Source organism: Balaenoptera borealis, assembly GCF_965194805.1.
Source record: "Balaenoptera borealis genome assembly, chromosome: 3".
Classification (NCBI taxonomy): domain Eukaryota; kingdom Metazoa; phylum Chordata; class Mammalia; order Artiodactyla; family Balaenopteridae; genus Balaenoptera; species Balaenoptera borealis.
Window position 1 is genome coordinate 158,968,068 of NC_138866.1, and position 21,662 is coordinate 158,989,729.

Sequence of the window (21,662 nt, forward strand, 5' to 3'; positions counted from 1 at the left end):
GCTCATAGGAGCTCAAGGGTCCCGCTGTTGCAGCTGAGAACATGCCCTGGATGGATGCCTCGGGGGAGAGGGAACAGGCTGGCCGCGCCCTCCGGTGTCCTGGACAGCGGGGCTGGGTGCTCAGCTCAGAAGCTGCATTAAGATGCAGGAGGGGCGGGGGCGGGGATGGGGCCAGGACCAGGGCACGGCCTGCGATGGAGAGTCTGTGTACGCCCTGATGAATAGTCGTATCAATGGATCTTTGAAATATTGTGCAAGAATTTCTTTTGGATAAATTACCGCTAGTAAAGGTATACACCTGTGGGACTTTGACGGGTCCTGAAAGCTCTTCTCCGGAGAGGGGCGTCCCTCCAGGGCAGCTGATGGGGCCTCTGCTCCCTCACACTGTCACCAGAAATAAACACCCACCAGTGATGGTACCCAGCGCTCCTTGGCGGTGAGGACATTTGTGTGCGTCCAGAGCAGGGAGGCGAGCATCTCTGCTGCTTATGGCCATGTGCATCTCTTCTCATTTGAACTGCATGTGTTTGTTCTCTGTACCTTTTTTAAAACATTGACTTTTGAGAGTTTTTGGTACCACAGGGATGCTTACTTTCCTCTGGCTTTGGGTTCCGAGGAATGCTTTCCCAGGTTCAGTTGTCTTTCTACCAGTGACGTTTGCCTTGTTTTTGCTGGGCCTCTCTGGAGCTGGCCCTGGCACTGCAGTGATGCAGCTGGATCGAGGTCTTGAGATGGTACAGCAGCTGGCGCGGGAGCCAGCCTCACCACGGGAGGGCAGTGGAGCTGCAAGAGGAGAAAAGGTCACCGGCGTGACTGCGCTCCCATGCACCTTCCAAAGACCACACATCCCGGTGCTTTCCAGAGGAGTCAGAGCCCAGGAGCCCACAGGAGGAAGTCTTCCCAGGCTGAGGGGGGGTCCCAGGCCAGTCTTTGCTCCTGGTCGGACAGCGGCCCCTGGGGGCTCCGCCCTGAGTGGCCCGTAGGGACCCCTCCTCCTATGCTCATGTGCGCCCACCCCTGGCCTCCTCACCCTGGGCTCGGCTCTGCCTCCTGGGCTCCTGGTCCCCCGGCTGGGTCAGAAGAAGGTAGGCCTGGGGCTCCAGGTCTGAGCCCAGCATGCTGAGCTGCACGTAAGCCATAAACTGCTTTAGGCCGAGGGTTGACAAAACTCTTCCGGAAACTGGTCCAGTCAGGTGCCCGGGAAGGAGCAGGTGGTACTGCAGGTAGAGGGTGGGCAGCAGAGTCAGAGGTCTGGTCTTTCCTTCCTTTCCACAGGCGCCCCTGTGGGCCCCGGTGTCAGCCCCTGCCCACCCAGAGGCCAGCCCCACCGCAGCCCGCCCCCACTTGGCTGCCAGGCAGGGGCTACAAAGAGTGTCCGTGCAGGAGACTCTGACCACCCGCCCCCTCCCTCAGGGAAGCCAGGCACAGCCCTCTGTCTGTCCCCTCCCCGCTGAAACATCCACCCCCGGGGGGCAGGGAGGGCTGCGCTGCTCTGGTCATTGCCCACAGTAGGTGCTCCATGTGCAGCTGGGCTCGGAGGATGGGCGGCAAGGCCGATGTGTGATCAAGATACCCGGCACACCTCTGTCCTAAGCCCTCAGATCGGGGAAGGGGCAGGCACGGCTGGGCTGTGGGTGCATGCATCTTCTCTGGGGACTGGCTCTGAGCCCCCAGCCTCCCCTCTGCTCCCTGGGGACCCGGGACCCCAGCCACAGTTCTCTGACTCCTTTCTTCCTGCAGGAAAAGCCCTCAGCCCTCAGCCCTCTAGCGGGAATCACAAGATGTGAGGGATCCAGGGTTCTGCCTGAACCCCCAACCTCAGCCCCCAAATGTCACCCCGTGTGGAGACAGGAGTCCTCTCCTTGATGCCCACTCACTTCTTTAGTTGTTCCCGGGGTCCGTCCTCCTTCTGACAATGAGGGCAGAGGAACTCCTATCCAGAGGAGGCCAGGAGGGCGTCACACGTGTCCACTACCTGCCTTGATGTCCAGTGGGACTGGTGGACCCCGGACCAGAATGCAAGCCCAGGGGGGCAGGGATTTTTGTCCACTCTGTTCACTGAACTCTGCTAAGTGCTTAGAAAAGGGCCTGTGCACAGTAGGCACTTTATGTACTGTTGACAGAATGAACCTTCTCGGATGTCTGAGTGTACCTGGGGCCCCCCAGCCAGCCGCCAGGGATCCCTGCTCTGGCTACACCCAGGACAGGGGACCCCGCCCAACAGACAGAAATGGGAGAGAGCCTGGCCCACGGTCACAGGATAAGTGAGGCTTGAAGCAGAAACCTTCCTCATGGAGGAGAGGAAAATCATAAATAAGAACCACCACGTCCTTCCCACAGGCCAGGCAGGGACTCGGCATTTCCCGTAGCTTGTCCCACTGAGTCCTGGCAGTAACCCTATGAGTTTGGTCCTTGTCATACCCCAGCCATCACATAAGCAAACCCAGGAACAGAGAGGTGAAGCGACATTTCCAAGACACACAGCTGTGCTGTAGAGGGGAGAAGCACCTACCTTTTCACCGGCAGGCCGGGGACCTGCTGGGTGCCAGTGACGTTTCAGCAGGTGGAGGGGAGGTGGGTCACAGGAGCTCTGCTCCGGTGGGCAGGCACCAGGTTCTCCAGGTTCAGGGCTGACTTGTTTTCATGCTGGGGTGGATAGAAGGGGGACAGTTCAAATAATGTAGGTAAACAGTAGGAAAATGCAAAACTACAGCCAGAACAAGAAGCCAAAGATATCTATAAAGAATCTTCTCAGATATTCCCCCAAATATATGAAAAGTAATTTTGCAACTGACCAAGGAGGGGGCTCACTGGTGGAGGTAGAGGAAGGGAGGAGCCCAGACTCCTTGGGACCCTGGCCACTCAAGTACAAAGCCCCTGGGCCTGTAACCCCCAACACACACACACACACACACACACACACACACACACACACACACACACACACACACACACACACACACACACACACACACACACACACACACACTGGGCCTTCCAGTGGGGATTATTCTAGCATCTGCTTCCGGATGTCATCAGGCCTATAAGAGATAAGACCAATGATACCCCAGGCGTGATATCACACGAGGCTAATGCACAAACTCAGAGATGGATGATTACAGAAAGGGGTGGGACGTAGCTGGAATACAACTCAAAACTGGCGTGGGTTCTGGTCCGCAATCTTCCCCCCCTTTTGGCCTTATGCCCTAGTCTCTCCCACGGAGGGGTTAAAATGAAATTCAGATACTCCCCTTCTCTGGCATGAAACTTTCCAAGGACCTCTCACATTTAGAATCAGGCCCCCAAGTGCCTCATCTCGGCCTGTGTGTCCCTCTGTCCCCTGGTACACAGGCTTACGAGATCCCTGGTGTCCTTCCCTGCGCCAGTTGTTCCGTTAACCACAGTGGGCACAACTGCCCCTTGGTGGTCACCGGCAGCACTGCAGCGCCAGACAGGAAAGCAGAAATTAAAACAGACCTTTGTTTGGGGTCATCAAGGCAAGCCCCACCTTTGTGGGGCTCCCAGGCCCCAGGGGGCAAAGAAGAAGGACCTGCGGGATCCAGGGGGGATCGGAGGGACCTTGGATCCTCAATGTCTCCCAGTTTCCCTCCACTGTCCTGGGACGTCCATGAGGACAGGAGGCCTCACCCCAGGCAATGACTCCGCCCCCTTCCACCTCAGGACTGGAGGCTCCTGCAGGGAGGGTCTGTTCCCTGGCCCCCGGAGGAGCGGTCCAGGGCTCTACCACGTTGTGCATTACCCAGGTCCCCAGGCTGTCCTCTGCTCCCAAGGGCCCCAGGAGGTAGAAAACATTTACAGGACTCAGCACAGCGGGTTACCAACAGAGAACCAAGGCCAACACACTCTTCTATGAAATCGTGGAACCCTCGGGGTCCCGCCCAAGCACATCAATTTGCAGAGGATGAAGCAGGTCTTCCCTCCCGTATCCTGGTGCCCCCTGACATGGGAGTGGGAGTCTCGGGAGCCTACCCTCGTCCCAGGTGCTCAGAGCGGTGAACACAAGGCCTCAGACCCTGTCCTCTCCCCGCTGCCCTGGGGATGGCCCGGCCCAGAAGACCCTGGGAACCTCTGGGTCCCCGCCCAGCAGTCCGGCATTTCTCCGCTCCGGACGCTGTGCGCCGCCGGCGTGCTGCTAGGAGACGGGGTGCTGGGCCTCCTCCCTCCTGGACCGCAAAGCCCACCCGGCGCGTGCGCACATCCTCTCCCCAACGCCCTACCTTCGGTCTCCGCCCATGTGGGCGTGTCCACTGCCCGCGAGCGCTTCTGGCTAACCGGCCGCGTCGCCAGCCAATCAGGGTGTCCACCATCGGTGCCGCCGGCCAATCGAAGTGTCCACCACGGTGCCGCCAGCGAATCCGGGCACCCATTACGGTGGCGTCCCTCGGAGCCGCGCGGCAGCTGCAGAGGTGATCTGAAGCATGGAGAAGATACCTGTCGTGGGCCTGGGCACCTGGAAGGTGAGGTGGCCCCGTGGTCGGGGAGGGGCGGCGCCTTTCCTCGGCGCTCCTTGACGTGGAGGGGCCACCTACCTGGACACCCGCGGGGACACCCCCGGGACACCTGCCGCAGCCTCCTCAGGCCCAGCTGATCGCCCGCACCTGCCGCGGGGCTCCTCCTGTGTTTGAAAGATGGAATATTTAGATATCAGGTTTTCTGAAAATGGAGGTTGTCCTTATTCATATTGAGTCCCAATCATAATTATTCAGAAATAACGTCTGGAAAAGCCCAGAAGAAAAGGTGGTCATGCTTAGATAAGGGCGGGAAGATTGGCAGTCACCTCACAGATCAGAGCAGCAGCCAACCGGAAGATGGGGAAATGTCTGTATCAAAGAGACAAGGAAATGCTGTCATTGCCAACTTGGTTTTAAAAAGAAACAATGAAACTTTGTCTTCTTCCCCGTGTAAAAACCTGATAGTGGAAGTACTTTGGACCTTTCTCTACTTCGGACTTTGTAATTCCTGTCAGTGATTTAGACATAGGACTAACTAAATAGCCTTTCAAATTTGCTTTCTTTTAAAACTTAGTCTTTGGTAAAAAGATATTCATTTAAGAAGTCACATAGGAAGTTATTGGATGAGTAGGAATTCGAATGATCTACCCTTGCTCATCAAAATATTATTTAAATTATTTCTTCTATCAACTTAACTCGTAGAGGCCAGGGACGTAGTTTAATTCATTGTGGTTTGGTAGAATGAGTTGGAATTATTTCCTCTTTACCTCTTGTCGGAAAGATTTTGTTTTAAAGTGGGATGAATTCTGACTTGAAAATTTTGTAGAACTATGTGTGTGCTGTTTTTAATTGCTTCATTTTAAAAATAACTATAGGACAATTGAGCTTTATTTCTTATTGAGTTAAGTTTTTCTAGGAATTTTTCCATTTTATTTCATTTTTCCAAATTGTCGGCTTCTAGTCATTGATAATAGTTTCTTAGATTTTAAATCTCTATTTTTATCTATATGTACTGCTCTTCTTTCATGTCATTTTTTTAAAAATGGGTCTCTTCAGTCTTGTCGAAAGTTTGTCTACTTTAGGGCATTCCCTGGTGGCCCAGTGGTTAGGACTCCACGCTCCCACTGCTGGGGGCCCGGGTTCAATCCCTGGTTGGGGAACTAAGATCCCACATGCTGTGCAGCGCAGCCAAAAAAAAAAAAAAGGACAACAACAAAAAAGTTTGTCTAGTTTATTAAGATTTTTCAAAGAACTGACCACTGGCTTTGTTGATCTTCTTTATCGATTTTTGATATTCAATCTTATTTTCATAAGTGGTTCTTCTAACTTTGAGGTGGACACTTAGTTCATTAGCTCCCAGCCACTCTGAATGTGTTCTCGTCAAATGAAGATCATTATACTAATGCATCTCGTGGAGTGATGTCAAGTTCAAGTGAGAAAGCGCCTTGTGAGCTGTGAAGCCCTTTGGGAACATTGGGTTTAATGGTCCTGTGAGCCGTCCCAGGCCTCTTCCCCTGGTTCCAGGCCCCTTGCCTGCTAGAACAACCCCCCCCATTCACAGTGAGCGTTTTCTTTTCTGAACTTCCGCATTCCTGATAGAGTCCATCTCGTTCCTTTGGGTCTGGCAGATGCTCTGTGTGATGGATTATCTTTGTGTGCACATGTCTACCTTCACACTTGGGCTGATAGTCTTTGTGGGTAGAGGGTGAGCCTGTACCTCCTTGCAGCTCACCTGTCATCTTTATGCATCCTAAATTTATTTATTCCTGTGTTCCATTCTGGAAGCACGGCCTCTAGCTCAGTTATTTGCAAACACTAAAAATACCTAAAGCGTTTTCCACAAATAAGTAAAGGAATTTGAACTTAGATTAACTATAAATCCTTTCTGACTCTGACATTCCCAAATTTTAGGACGAAGGGATAGGAGTACCAATTCAGTAACTTCATTTTTTACGGATCATTGGTTGTGCATTCTAGAGTGCAAAGGGGGAATTAGGGTTGGCCTCTCCTGAATGTGGGTGGCTTACTTCTGTTCCTCGTTTTGCAGGCGGCCCCAGGGGAAGTGACGGAGGCGGTCAAAGTGGCGATAGACGCGGGCTTGTACCACAACGAGAATGAGGTTGGAGTGGGGATCCAGTGCAAGGTCAAGGAGGGCATGGTGAGGCGGAAGGACCTGTTTATTGTCAGCAAGGTAGGCCTTCCCTGGCAGAGAGAGCGGGGTGCAGGCAGCTCACGGCTGGGCCACGAGATGGGGGGAGCAGAACAGGGGGGGTTTTCCGGTCTCCTCACGGGAGCTGATGACTCCACCTTGAACCAGACGGGACAGGACTTCTGCAGCTTCGTGCAGATGCTGGGAGTGGTGCGGTCAAGGGGTCGGGGACAGCGTGACAGGCAGAGGAGACCTCTTGAGCAAAGGTACGGCGTATGGGACAGCGCAGGGTACAGGGGCCCATAAGAAGCTTGACGTTCATACATCGAAAAATGTTAAGCAGCAGAGAGACGCGAGGCTGGGGAAACGGATGGGCCAGACGGTGGAAGTCTGGATGCCGTTTGAGGAGCTTATTCTTTTCCCCTTAGACAAAGGAGCACCGCTGAAGGCTTTGAGGTAGGGAGCTTGTATTCTATGTAAGAGAGACTTGTGTTGTGTCGAGGTGATTGTAGCCGCTGAAAGAAGCACGTGTTTGAACAGGAGGCAGGAGACAGGCGACAGTAACAGCCGTAGAGACGGGGGTGATGACGGCCTGAACTAGGACGCAGGCCAGGACGGGACAGAGAAAGGCTTGTGAAGGACAATTAGGAGGCAGGCCCTGTGGGAAGTGCTGGGGGTAGACCCGGATGGTGGAGAATTAAAGAACTCCCTTTAAGCACTTTATTTTAAACTTTTTGTTGAAGTGTTAGGTACATACAAAAAAGTGCACACGTAAGAATAGAGCTTGATACAGTCTCATAAGCTGAGCCCAGCTCTGACCAGCATGTGGATCAGGAAACAAACATGACCAGCCCCCCCAGAGGCCCCCAACTGTGCTCCTTTCGTGTCCCCCCCTCCTTCAGAAAGGGCAGCCACTCTTCAGATTTCCAACAGCATTGAGTAGCTTTAGAGCTTTATATGGATAACATGGTACGTTCCATGCTCGTTTGTGTCCTGGTCCTTCACTCAGCGTTGCACCTGTTAGATCCTCCACACCCACGTGTGACCGCGGGTCACTGTTCTTCTCACTGTTCCTACGTGATGCTCCACGTGGGAACACACCGCAGAGCAGTTGTCCATTCTGTACTTGATGGGCACTCGGGTAGTCTCCCATCTGGGGGTATAAAGAATAGAGCATCGTGTCCTTTCTTTTCTATGAGTAAACTTTTTAACTGAAGTGTAACAGATACAGAGATGCACGTGGGGTCTTGAAGGGCAAAGCCCACGGCGTTTCCACCAGTGAGCCCTCGCAAGCACCCAGCACCAGAGCAGAAACAGAACGTCGTCCAGTTCGGGAAGCTGGAGGGTGTGTTTCCTAAGTAGGGTTGTGGACCCCCCAGGAATGCTTCTCCTTCAGGGTCTCTCCTGATGGCTGCACCCAGCACGTTCCTGGTTCCCCCTGATTCGCTGAAACGAGTCTCCATCCGGTCACTTATGACCTGGATCGTTCGAGAATTCAGAGTGTGGAGGGGACAGGGATCTCCTCTCGAGCTTCTCAGAACGTCCACTGGGGCCGCTGGGGCGTGTGTCTGTCCCTTGTGAGCTTCACTCATCCACTCAGCAGATATTTATTGAGCACCTTCGGTATGCCCAGCTTATTCTAGATGTTCAGGAGATGTCTGTGAACAAAACAAAATTGTACCAAAATCCCTGCCTTCGTGGAGCTTACATCCTAGTGGCAACAGACAGACGATAGCAGAAAATACAACATATAAGACGTCAGGTAATGATACACACACACAGAGGGAGTGGGAGGCCGTGGTTTTTACCTAAAGTGATGAGGGGGGCCTGACTCAGCAGGTGAGGCTCGAGCGCTTCTGACACAGGTATTCACAGCGGGCTGGCGTCTCGGGGATCACAGTCTAGTCTTTCCACTTCACAGCTGTAGACCCTCAAGGTGCGTCACCTAGCTCATCAGTGACAGAGTCAAGACAGGCATGTAGGACCCCTTTTCTGGTGGACTGTTTTCCCTGGTAAGCTGTGATTTTCTTTGTAGATCGAGTGCCACCCATACCTGACTCAGAAGAACCTGATCAGTTTTTGCCAATGGAGAAATGTGTCCATGACTGCTTACCGGCCCCTCGGGGGCTCCAGGTAGGGATGTGCCAGTGGTCCTGAGTCCAGACCCAAGCAGGAAATAGCTTCGCCCTCCAGTTTAATGTGGGGAGTTAGCGGAGGGTTTAACGAAGGCCTGGGCGGGGTGTGGAGGGCCCACAGGCACCTGCAAGGGGTAGGGGGCTGTCAGCTCCCTAGGCCCTCCGGCTGGGGGAGGGGCTGCTTTGAGGGGCTGCCCCAGCTGAAAGCGAGCACTTTGCAGAGCTCTGGACCAGTGCATCTCGTCCTCTCCTGGGCCTCTTGACGGGACGGTTCACAGACATGGTTCACGGACACCTCCATCTCCATAGGAGCCAAACGCCACATGCCATCTTCCCCAGAACCTGCCCTGCCCTACATGAACCAACAGGCCTCCACCCACTCAGCCACCCAGACCAGACTCCTAGACATCACCCCTTTCCGATTCCCCCAATCCAATCCATCAGCAAGATCCACTGATCATTCTTCCAGAGAACCTGGAGTCGGTCTCTTGCTCTCTGCTCTCACTGTTTGCCTTAGTCAAGTGATAACTCTCGGGTTAGGGGATCAGCCTCTGAACTCCTGCCAGACTGAGGGAGGCACCCCAATTTGACCAGGTCACTTTCTTGCTTAAAACTCCTTCAATTGTTGGCGTGGCCTGCGAGTCCTGGCTGATCTGGCCTCTGCCTATTTCTGGCGTCATTTCTTCCTGCAAACACTCTCTGCACTAATCACTTGAAACTCCGTGGGTTCCTGGAACAGAACATGTTCTTTCTAGTCTCTGTGCCTTTATATATGTTGTTCTCTTCACCTTATCATCTTTTTTTGCAATCTGGTTAACTCCAATTTCTAACATAAGGCTCAATTCAGCAACACCTCCTCCAGGAAGCCCTCCTGACTCCCCTTATTCATGTTTGGTCCGCAGCCCTTGTCACACTCTCTTGTCCCTATTTTCTCCTCACTCTCTCCACTTGTCAGAGCTCACCGAGGGCAAGCACTGCATCTAACTCGCAACTCTGCCCAGCCCCTCGCTCGGTGCCTGGGACATGTCAGGGGTCCAGCGGAGGCTGAAATGGTGGCACTGTTATTACCTGTGTGTTTCCCACTTGAAATGGGGCACATGTGTTTGAACTTGGCAGCAGCAGGGGAGTTCCTAGAAGGCCGGGTTGTATTCCACAGCTGAACCCGGGCAGTGGAGCCCTTGGGGGAGCAGGTGGGGAGAGCCCTCCACGGCAGGGGAGCCAGCTGGAACCCTGGGCCCACGGCCAGATGAAACGGACTCCGTCTGCTCCCCTCAGTAGACTGTGGTGGCTGTTTCTAGCGCAGTGCTTGAAACCTAGTAACTGCTTAAATAATGTTCCCTGGGAGATGGCTCTCCAGGGTGACGAGGGCCTGTCCTCTGCTGGGCAGAGGTGGAGGGACAGAACTCAGTCACCGTCTTCAAACTCTCTACACTGAAGGTTCACAATCTCAACTTTTTCTTGGTGTTTGAGGTGAACCTGTCTGAAATCATCATCATCAACAACAATTATTTATCAATGGTACACTATTCTATGTCCTACAATACAGGTCAGAGAGGTCAGAGAGCCTTTAAATGTCAGAGGGGCAAAGCACAGAGACCCACTGCCTCATACGCTCTGATGTTGCTGCCTGGTTCTTGAGAAAAAGCACCCAATATACGCGAAAAGCAATGTGTCCAGCTGTCTCCACTGAAATGTCAACAGTGGTTTCTCTAAGATGGTGGTATTTGGGTGACAGCTGTTCTGCATCATTTAAGTTTCCTATGCTGAGCAAGTATCGTGACCAGACAAAAAATACATCTAGATTTTGCATTTGGAGAAAGTTTGGTGTTTTCCTAAAGAAGGAAGCGTACTCATTTGATCCCGTGGCCCCTGTGCTCTTCTCCCCAGTGAGGGGGGTGCACCTGATGGAAGACCCTGTGATCCATATGATCTCTCAGAAGCACAAGAAGTCTGCAGCTCAGGTAGGTTGGGGCCGCTGCGTCCTTGCTCCGATGTCCCCTTGTTTGGGGATCGGACACGTTAGTTCTCCTTAAGCCATCTGCAGGTCCCCCAAGCTTCTCCTGCTAGGGCTGCTCAGAAGATGCCAGTTTGGTTTCTAAAGGACTTAGAATGAAAGCACTTGTAGTAAAAGCTCCTGCTGCCCCTGGCTTTTGGACTTTTACTGCACGATATAGTATGAACCGTCAGGGAAAGTACTGAGCTCTGACTCCGATGAGGCCCTGTATCTGATATTAGACTTTTTTTTCCCCTGCAGATTTTGATCCGATTTCAGATCCAGAGGAATGTGATAGTGATTCCCAAATCCGTCAACCCAAAGCGGATTCTTGAGAATATCCAAGAAAGCGTTTCCTCCTTTCGAATCGGCGTCGGAGGGTTTGTCATCACCCGCTAGCTTGGGGCAGGAGGTGTGCTGAGCGCCGGAGCCAGTATCCCTGTCCCCTGCGGCTTTGACACCAGGGGCAGGATGAGGCCTCAGGTGCAGAGACTGGCCCTTCCCAGCCTGGGAGCTGGCACATGTGATTGAATGGGGTGGGGAGAGGGGCTGAGTGGGCAGGGGTGTGGCCAGAGCTCTCTTGGGGATGCCCGCCCAGCCAGACGCCCGCCCCTCACCCCAGTGCCACCCAGCGACGCTGCACCCAGGCTGCCCCAGCCCTGATGACTCGGGCCCTCCCCGAGCTGTCCACTCTTTCCTCTTAACCCAGACGACCCCTGGCCCCAGTTCTCCCTCCAGGCAGAACTCCAGTTGTCACTGATTCCTGATTTCTGCTAGACTTCGGGCAGAGGGCCCCCTGCGGGTAGAGGCTGGGCCATGCGTCCCCTCCCCTCACTCTGCGCACCCCTGCCCCCAGCTCCTCAGCTACGGCTTCGGAGATGGCTGTCCGGGGTGGACGGCTCTTACTGTGGGTGAGGGTCGTAGTCCGCAAGTGTGTTAGGGGCAGAAGGGGGGAGGGCAGCTCAGAATACTGCTTTAGAAGGAACAGAAACAAAAATTACACCGTATGTGGATACTGTGAGCATCAGCGGTCCCGGGGACCAAGGGTCTCCCTCACCAAGTGTAGAAGAAATGTTTTTGGTTTTTGTTTCTTGGGATTGTGTGTGTGTGTGCGTGTGTGTGTGTGTGTGTGTGTGTCTTTGCATGTTGGGAAAAATTCTTTTCTGGAACGTCCCTTACAACTATAGGCCGAATGCAGCACACACCTGTCTTCCCAAGGATTCCTAAACAGCCAAGGCTAAGCCGGCCGGGATGGTCAGGGCCCACGTGCCTTTTGGTCCAGGTGTCACAGAAAGTCCCGTCCCCACAGGTGTTGCAGCTAACGTAGCTCAACTAAATGTCCACTGAACTAAATTTCCTATGAATGTTTCCTTTTGGTTCCAGGTGTTCGATTTTGAATTATCAGAACAGGATATGACTGACCTCCTCCACCCGGACAGGAATCTCCATTTGTCTACATTCCCCATGTAAATACGGCTGCTTTATCTCCTTCCCAAGTACAGAGAGCGATGTCCGGATTGCATGATTGCTTCCTGCATAGGCGTTTATTATGTACATGTGGAGTTAATTAAGCTTTCTCATAATTCTCTCCTGTCTGAGGATGGGCCACTTTGGAGGTGAATCATAAAACTAATTCAGTACACTAGGGAGTTTAAAAATACGTAACTGTATCTTTTGAATGTTTCTCTTAAAAATAATAATCATTCTCTGCTTCTATTTTTGATTTGTTTTTCTGTTTTTCAGAACTGAAAACCACAAGGACTATCCCTTCAAAGCAGAGTACTGAGGCCCTCCTTGGCCGGGACAAATCCTCGCCGAGGCACAGGCAGCTCTGGTCAGGGATGCTGGGACGCGGTTGGATTTGGGTGAGTTCCTGCCTGCAACGGAAGTTCCCTGAGAAATCCAAGGAACTGAGTGGTCTGTGCCTGAAGGAGGAAGCTTCGTGAGAGCGGTGATCGCTCTCCACTGTTGACTTAAAAAAAAAGCACAACGTGAGAGTCACAAGTTAAGTTTTATTTGGGGCAAAATGAAGACTGCAGCCTGGGAGACGGCATTTCAGATAGCTCTGAGAAACTGCTCCAAGGGGCGATGGGAGAGCCAGAATATATAGGAGTTTTGCAACAACGGGCAGGTGGTCTAAACGTCAAAAGATTATTATTAATTAAAGAAAACCAGATATCTCAAGTTAAGGAATTTAGCGCTTTTCTATGTATGGAAAGATGCAAGAGTCTGGGCTCACCGAAATCATTCCTTTGATATGCATCTCAGCTATCTGGGGCCTGTATCCTGTATTTTCACCTCCTGAGTTTCCTCAGGGCTCACCGCAGGAAGTGGCTGCAGTCTGATGGCTGCTAGATGGCAGGTATTCTTTTCAGCCCTGAGTTGCCTTAGGGCTCACTGGCTCACGTTGAGGGCTGCAATTGTTGATGACTGTGACATCATTTGTTAATTGATATGACAGGAAATATTCCATTTGTAAATATTATAAATATTCCATTCCATTTATAAATATTCCATTTATCACCACCGAGAACCCATTCAAGTCTTAAGAACCCCTGGAACACACAGTGTGATGGGGTTCTTACAAGACCTGCTGTGCCGACTGTACTCTCAAACAAGGATATTTGATGGCTCATGAATGATTTGCCTTTCACATTAAAAAAAAATTGTGTTATGGAAATATTTAATGGTCTACAGCATAACAAACCTCCACCCCCATCACTGAGCTTCAGCAGTTATCAGTCCTTGGCCCGTCCTGCTTTATCTCTGCTCGTCTGTTCCATGCCAATCCCCTCAGATGGTTTTAAAGCAAAATCCTTACCTTCAGACAACAAAACGGTGTGCTCAGCAGCTGGTGTCTTTTAACAGCATGCACCCCCCCATGCCCCCACTCCCCCCCCAGCTCTCACCCCACCCGCGGCCCGTTGATTCTAACATGCAGCCAGAGGGGAGGGGTTTCCTATAGCCTGGGAAAAAATATTTCCAACCTGTCTAAGAGATAAAACAAAAATAATGAAACTATAAAACAGTTCTTATATACAAGAAAATGATAAATTCCCAATTTTAAAAAGATGATATTGGAGGAACACAGTAACTAACAGTTATTGATTAATTACCATGTACTAGGCATTTAATCCACAGAATGCCCCTACGTGACAAGTACCCTTTAAGAAGATAGGCACATGGAGGTCGAGTAATTTCCAAAAATTACTTAGTTGTAAAGGTCGAAGCTAGGATTTGAATCTCCAAAAGCCAATGAGCAAAGTAATAATAGAAATAAAAATTGAATTGACAGTGACTTTCCAGTTTCCCCACTCAAAATAAAACAACAGACAAAAAACAAACCTCCAATACATGGGAAGTTTTTTTGAAAAATAGCACTTTCAGTAAATTTTGGTAGGACTATAAATTTATATAGATCTCCTGGAAGCAATTTGGTATTACATTTCAAAGTCTTTAAAAATGTGAATATTAAATGATAGCATTTGAGCTTTTAAGCCTTGAAGTTTAGGAAAAAAGAGTATTCCCTTCCCCATATTCTCAAGTTAGAGTATGTATGTTGCTAAAGAAAAGTTGTATTTATGGTTAATCATTTGCAATTGTGGAGGTGATCTCGGCTGGCCTCAGCTTGCAGTGGCTTGAAACAGGGTTTCAGTTCCCTGCCAGTGATTGAGGTTGGGTCGAGGCAGTGAAAGCACCAAATCCTAGCCACTAGACCAGTGGTCAGTGACAGAACCCTGGCCCTACGGATTTGCAGAAAAAGAATTCCCACAAAGACGGAAAGTAGTGAAACAAGTAAGGTATTTATTAGGAGAAAAAAGTACATGTGGATAGACACATGGGCGGACTCAGAGAGTCGCACCCTAATGGCAGTTTGAATCACTTTTATGGGGCATTTCTTACGGGTTTCCTTTGACCAATCTTTTTTTTTTCTAATTTTATTTTATTTATTTTTTATACGGCAAGTTCTTATTATCTATTTTATACCTGTTAGTGTATATATGTAAATCCCAATCTCCCAATTCATCCCACCACCACCAACCCCCCGCCACTTTCCCCCGTTGGTGTCCATACATTTGTTCTCTACATCTGTGTCTCTATTTATGTGCTGCAAACTGGTTCATCTGTACCATTTTTCTAGGTTCCACATAGATGCATTAATGTACGATATTTGTTTTTCTCTTTCTGACTTCACTCTGTATGACAGTCTCTAGATCCATCCACGTCTCTACAAATGACCCAATTTCATTCCTTTTTATGGCTGAGTTATATTCCATTGTATATATGTACCAAATCTTCTTTATCCATTCGTCTGTCGATGAGCATTTAGGTTGCTTCCATGACCTGGCTATTGTAAATAGAGCTGCAATGAACATTGGGGTGCATGTGTCTTTTTGAATTATGATTTTCTCTGGGTATATGCCCAGTAGTGGGATTGCTGGGTCATATGGTAATTCTATTTTTAGGTTTCTAAGGAACCTCCATACTGTTCTCCATAGTGGCTGTATCAATTTACATTCCCACTAACAGTGCAAGAGAGTTCCCTTTTCTCTACACCCTCTCCAGCATTTGTTGTTTGTAGATTTTCTGATGATGCCCATTCTAACTGGCGTGAGGTGATACCTCATCGTAGTTTGTTTTTTTTTTAATACATTTTATTTATTTATTTATTTTTGGCTGCATTGGGTCTTCGTTGCTGCACACGGGCTTTCTCTAGTTGCAGTGAGCAGGGGCTACTCTTCGCTGTGGTGCGCGGGCTTCTCATTGCAGTTGCTACCCTTGTTGCGGAGTATGGGCTGTAGGCACGCGGGCTTCAGTAGTTGTGGCACATGGGCTCAGTAGTTGTGGCTCACGGGCTCTAGAGCGCAGGCTCAGTAGTTGTGGCGCACAAGCTTAGTTGCTCCGAGGCATGTGGGACCTCCCTGTACCAGGGCTCAAACCCGTGTCCCCTGCACTGGCAGGCGGATTCTTAACCACTGCGCCACCAGGGAAGCCCCCTCATTGTAGTTTTGACCAGTCATTTTGATTTGCCTTGTTCAAAGTCCATATTTGGTGTATCTCAGGATTTTCTCATGTGTGCACAAGCATCTCTTAGCCAAGATGGAGTCTACTGGAGAGGCCTATGGGTAGTGAGCATTAGTTGTCATCACTTAGCATTACTCCCCTTTTGACCTCCAAGGAGCCTTTCTGCGCATGTGTAGTCGGGGAGGTCTCCGGACTTGGCGAATGAAGGATAAGTGGTCTCTTATCTTCTATCTGAGCACGGCCCAGCCTGTTATTCCTGTCTAGGAGTATCCGGACAAGGAACGAACTCAAACCATTTGCCCTGAGGACCCATCTGTCTCCTGCCTCAGGGGCAGATTAAAATTTGAATTTAAAAACACTTTCCGGAAAGTGTTTTTCTCCCCTGGGGTTCATCTGGTCTTTTTGACCTCATGACCCCCAATTCTCAATAATCTTACCATTTGGTAATAGCACTGCCAAATCCCAGGACTGGCATGGAGTTTCCAACGTTCATTTTCATAGAACGGGTGTGTATGGATCCAGCCACTGGTTTTCACCATCCAGACTCCTGTTTTTATTCCCACTTCCTCCAGTCTGTGCTCTGGGCAGAATTTTATCTTTGGATTACACAGTAAATGGTGAGAGTGCCTAAGGCTAGCACCACATCCAAATTCTTTTGATTAGAAAGGAATCCAAAAGGGAGGAGGGGGTGTGGAGCTGGTGACAGTTTTCTAGTTGCTCTTTTTACAGTAAATTTTATTTTGTGAGAACTGTAAATTCACATGCAGTTGAAAGAAATAGTACAGAGAAATCTCGTGTCCCCTCTGCTCAGCTCCCCCCAACGTTACCATCTTGCAAGATGAGAGCCCCATGTCACGACCAGGATATCGACAACGATACAACCCACTGAGCTTATTCAGATTTTCCCAAATTTGTGCTGGGTGTGCATTTAGTTCTGTGCAATTTTTTCACCTATGTGTTTCATGAATCGTGGCCATGGTTAGGACACAGAACTTCTCCATCACCATGGGCATCCCTTTTCTAACTGTTCCCCCCTCTCTTCTGCCCCACTCTCTCCTTTAATTTTCCAGCTTTCTTGAGGTGTAATTGACAAATAAACTGTATGTGTTTTAAGTGTGCAGCGTAATGATCTGATACACGTGCACATTGTGAAATGATTCCCACAATCAAGTTAGTTAACTCCCGTCACATCACATAACTCCCTTTTTTGTGTGTGGTGAGAAGGCTTAAGATTTACTCTAACAGAGTAAGTAGTAGATACTAGTGCCATAAATATAAAAATCAATTTTTTAAATTAGAATAGTTATAAACTAAAAGTACTATCCTCATTGTCAACTCTATCGGTTGATTCCATGAAAGGACATTGGATGAGATTCATCACCCTTTCCTTTTTTTTTCCCCAGCTTTAATGTTGTATAATTGACAATTAAAATTATAGATAGTGGGCTTCCCTGGTGGCGCAGTGGTTGAGAATCTGCCTGCCAATGCAGGGGACACGGGTTCGAGCCCTGGTCTGGGAAGATCCCACATGCCGCGGAGCAACTAGGCCCGTGTGCCGCAACTACTGAGCCTGCGCGTCTGGAGCCTGTGCTCCGCAACAAGAGAGGCTGCGATAGTGAGAGGCCCGCGCACTGCGATGAAGAGTGGCCCCCGCTTGCCACAACTAGAGAAAGCCCTAGCACAGAAACGAAGACCCAACATAGTAATCAATCAATCAATCGATCAATAAATCTTAAAAAAAAAAAAAAAAATTATAGTGATGATCTGATATGCATATACATGGTGAAATGATCCCCACACGAAATCAAGGTAATTAACATATCCATCAACTGTCAGATTCCTTTTTTTGTTTTTGTTTTGGTGGGAACCCTTAAGATCTATTCTCTAAGCAAATTCAATTATACACTACAGTGTTTTTAACTACAATCAGCATTCTGTACATGAGAACCTCAGAACTTGCTCATCTCATAACTGAAATTTGGTACCCTTTGACAAACATCTCCCTATTTTCCCCACTCCGATCACATGCATGTTAGATCTTTTGTTATTGTTCCACAGGTCCCCAAGGCCCTGTTCCTATTTTTTAAAAAAACCTACTTTCTCTCTCTTGTTCCCACTGGGTAATTGATATCGCTTTATCTTCCAGCACACTGATTATTTCCTCTGTTCCTTCAAATCTACTGAGGTTATCCACTGAGTTTTCAATTTTTATTATTGTATTTTTCAGTTCTAAAATTACCATTTGGTTTTTCTTTATGTCTTCTATTTCTTTGCTAGGACACTCTATTTCCTTGTTGAAACTTTTTACTTTTTCATTTGTCCCCAGTATGTTTGTAATGGCTTGTTGAAACATTTTCATGATGGCTGCTTTAAAATCTTGGTCAGATAATTCTAATACTCAGTCATCTTGGTGTAGGTATCTGTAGCTTGTCTTTTTAAATTCAATTTGATGCCTTGTTTTAGATATAATGAGTAATTTTTAATTGAAATCTGGACATTTGGGGTATTGTGTATTCATTAAGTTTTAGATCCCTTTAAAAGGTCTCATAAAATTATATAGTGTGGCAAATTCACAGAACAAAAGGGGAAAAAACACACAAGAACTACAGACAGGTGAAAAGCCAGACTTCGAAAATTTGGAAAATATGCTATGGTTAGCTTTTTCTGGGGGATCCATATCTCCTATGATCACTTCCAGGGATGATAGCATTTCAACCTCAGTTACACAGGGAAACAAAACAAAACAAAACAGATAAACCAACAAAGCCAAAGCAGCAGTAGGTTGGATTGTTTGAAATGTATCTTTATTTACTTTGGGGGAAAAGGACTGGGTTTAGAGATTTTTATTTCCTGCCCCAGGGACCCCGGCCATATCAGGACTGATCAGGCTAAGTGACATGGAATGAAGCAGGTACGTTCTCATCCTTGAGATGTCCTCCAATCATCAACCCAAAACCAAGAACTCTGGAGCAACCACAGACACTGCTGTTAATATTCATCATGAAATGGATAATTTGGATGATGAGACAGTCTAAAAGGTAAAGGGAGAGTCTTAGTCAAGTAACTGTTTCTGGGCTGGGTAAAGAAAGGTTTCTTTTAAACTGGCTTAAGCATGAGAATTAATGTAGTTTTCTTTTTTGGACAAGTACAAACCCAACGAGTTTTATAACAACCATATACAATTGTATTACAATGTAACAAACACATTGTGGAAAATAAATATGCTTACATGCACTTGGGCACACACACAAAAATAAACCAATATATTCCATTTTTTAGGTATATTATTCTACAACTTAAGGAGATAAACTATTTGTGTTGATATTATAAACTCCCAAGAGGGCAGAAATAAATTCTTCCTCTTTTAAAACAGTGCCAATCTGGTTTAATACCTTAAGTTAACAAATATTTCAAGGTGATGATGAGGAAGGTGACAAGAATATCACTGTTGTTCAATTTCTTGCAAGCACTCAGAATTAATTTACCTATGACTTTGCTGGGTGAAAAATTATATATTAGATCTAGAGATAGAGTGATTATAATATAAGCCACTTCAACAGGGGTTTCCATTTTTAGCAAGGGAAGTGAACTGTCTTTGTATATATGAAGTACAGTAAGTCCCCTATATGCGAACCTTCAAGTTGCAAACTTTCAAAGTTGTGAACATGCGTTCCATCAACATCAGGCATGAGTGAAATTGCAGCTTGCCCGCTGTCTCCTACTGCTGACGATCCTTCAGCTCTACCATCTCCCACCTCCTCTCCCTCCTGCAGGCAGTAACTCTTCTTGCCCGTTCACTCGATGCCAGTCCCTGGATGCCAGATGTTGTACTGTACTACCATACTTTTCAAGGTACTGTACTGTAAGATTAAAAATGTTTTCTTTATTTTTTGTGTTTATTTGTTATGTATGTTTGTGTGAAAAGTATTATAAACCTATTACAGTGCAGTACTATATAGCCGATTGTGTTAATTGGGTACCTAGGCTAACCTTGTTGGACTTACGAATGCACTCTCGGAAAGGGACTTATTCGTATGTAGGGGACTTACTGTAATCATTTTTGAGGTAGGCAGTGCTAAACCACTGGATAATTATTGTTGATTAAAATGACTGATATTAATTGTTAAAAATTACTACCTGCTTCTTCACTGTCCCTTACTTTTCCCTATCATTTTCTTATATTATTCATTCAACAAACATTTACTAATTACTCAGAGAGAGGGCAGTTTTTTAAAAATCCTTCCCTACGAATCTAGCGTTCTGTGGTAAACAGAAAGTAAACAGAATAGGTTAGCAAACCACACGGTATGTTAATTAGGGAGGTGGGCCAAGAGAAAAATGGAGCAGGATCGAGGGGAAGGAAGGGCTGTACAGGGCTGCGTTTTTAGATAAAGTGACAGAGAAGGTGTCACAGAGGTGCCATCTGAGTTAAGACTGACAGTGGTGAAGGAGTGACCATCCAGGTATTTGGAGAAAGAGCATTCTGGTCAGAGGGAACAGACAGTGCAAAGGCCCCAAGATGGGCCTGACACATGTGGGGGACAGCAAGGAGGCCATTGGGCTGCACTGGAGTCAGAAGGGGCAGAACAGCAGGACTTGGAGGCAGAGGCATGGGGAGACCATGTCCTGCTGGCCTTTGTAGATTTTGTGAGGACTCTGGCCTTTGCTCTGAGTGAGAAGGCAAGCCACCAGATACCGAGAAGAGGACTTCCCCATCAGACCTACTATTTTTTTTGTTTGTTTTTTGTGGGTTTTTCTTTTCAGAAAATAGTGTTTTTATTTTTTTTTGATTTAAATTTTTATTTTATATTGGAGTATAGTTTATTTACAATGTTGTGTTAGTTTCAGGTGTGCAGCAAAGTGATTCAGTTATACATATACATATATCCATTCTTTTTCAGATTCTTTTCCCATATAGGTTATTACAGAATATTGAATATAGAGTTCCCTGTGCTATACATTTTATATGTAGTAGCGTGTATATGTTAAATAAGTCAGACAGAAAGATAAATATCATATGATATCACTTATATGTGGAATCTAAAAAGAATGACACAAATGAACTTATTTACAAAACAGAAACAGACTTACAGACGTAGAAAACAAACTTATGGTTACCAAAGGGGAAAGGTGTTGGGGGAGGGATATTAGGAGTTTGGGATTAACATATACAGACCTACATTTTTACCTCATTCACTGTGGTGAGTACGGGCAGAGACAAAGTACAGAAGCAGAGAGAGCAAATAGCAGCCAGTTAGTTGATCAGGAAGATTCTGATACAAGCATGTGAGGTATGTGGGGTTTGGGGGGGTGGGGTGGGTGCAGGTACCATCATGAGCTCAAGTGTAGACTTGATAAGTTTGAGTGGAGTAGAGCAAATGGATATACAAGTCTTGATCCAGGGCCTAGGTCTGGGCTGGATATAATTTGGGGGAATGTATATTTACCCAGTGTTTAGAGCACGGGACTAGATGAAGTACCAAGGATGAGGATGTGGATAGAAAAGAGAAGACGTCCAAGGATTGAGCCTTAGGTCACTCTACAGTTAAGAGGTCAGGTTGATGAGGAGACACCTGCAAAGACCAGGAGAAGGAATGGCATGGGGGATAAGGGGAAACCAGATCTTCAGTGAAGAAAGCAAAGCTGAGAAAGTGTTTCTAGGAGGAGTGACCCACTAGGTAAAATAAGATGGATGAGAATCACTGCTGGGTTAAGCAAAGAGGAGGTCATGGCTGACCTTGACAAGAGGAGCTTTGGCAGAGAGGAGGGCAAATGCCTGGTTTGTGTGGGTTCAGAAGAGAACGGGGAGAGAGACACGAAGGAAGAAAGCATGGACTTCTTCAAGAAGTTTTGCTGTAAAAGGAGAAATGGGGATGGCAGGGTGAACT

The 21,662-nt window shown here is 48.0% G+C and overlaps 3 protein-coding genes across 18 annotated transcripts in view; 1 reads left to right on the forward strand and 2 right to left on the reverse strand.

Annotated features, from left to right (window-relative positions):
* Nucleotides 1–4,207, reverse strand: part of LOC309625955 (uncharacterized protein) — a 180,246-nt gene extending 176,039 nt beyond the window's left edge. For 13 of the 14 annotated variants that reach the window (XR_014242809.1, XR_014242810.1, XR_014242811.1 and 10 more), the window contains exons 1-4: nt 3,991–4,207; nt 2,513–2,646; nt 1,031–1,217; nt 593–783 (exon numbers count right to left, since the gene is read on the reverse strand). Coding sequence is in view for 1 of the 14 variants with exons in the window: in XM_082386127.1 (XP_082242253.1) it covers nt 593–783; nt 1,031–1,139 (300 nt within the window). In the remaining 13 variants the exon portion in view is untranslated. The remainder of the gene's footprint in view (nt 1–592; nt 784–1,030; nt 1,218–2,512; nt 2,647–3,990) is intronic. The other variant, XR_014242821.1, reaches the window with a different exon arrangement.
* A 105-nt stretch (nt 4,208–4,312) lies between these two features.
* AKR1E2 (aldo-keto reductase family 1 member E2) lies at nt 4,313–18,755 on the forward strand. The gene is given in 9 exon segments (XM_082386129.1): nt 4,313–4,478; nt 6,520–6,663; nt 8,657–8,754; nt 10,644–10,647; nt 10,649–10,717; nt 11,011–11,094; nt 12,133–12,215; nt 12,493–12,614; nt 18,634–18,755. Coding segments are annotated over 8 exon segments (564 nt in total). The 5' UTR covers nt 4,313–4,439; the 3' UTR covers nt 12,536–12,614; nt 18,634–18,755.
* Nucleotides 18,562–21,662, reverse strand: part of LOC309625944 (aldo-keto reductase family 1 member C3-like) — a 33,645-nt gene continuing 30,544 nt past the window's right edge. For all 3 annotated transcript variants that reach the window (XM_082386116.1, XM_082386114.1, XM_082386115.1), the window contains one exon: nt 18,562–18,805. In XM_082386116.1, the coding sequence (XP_082242242.1) occupies nt 18,763–18,805 (43 nt within the window). In that variant the 3' untranslated portion in view covers nt 18,562–18,762. The remainder of the gene's footprint in view (nt 18,806–21,662) is intronic.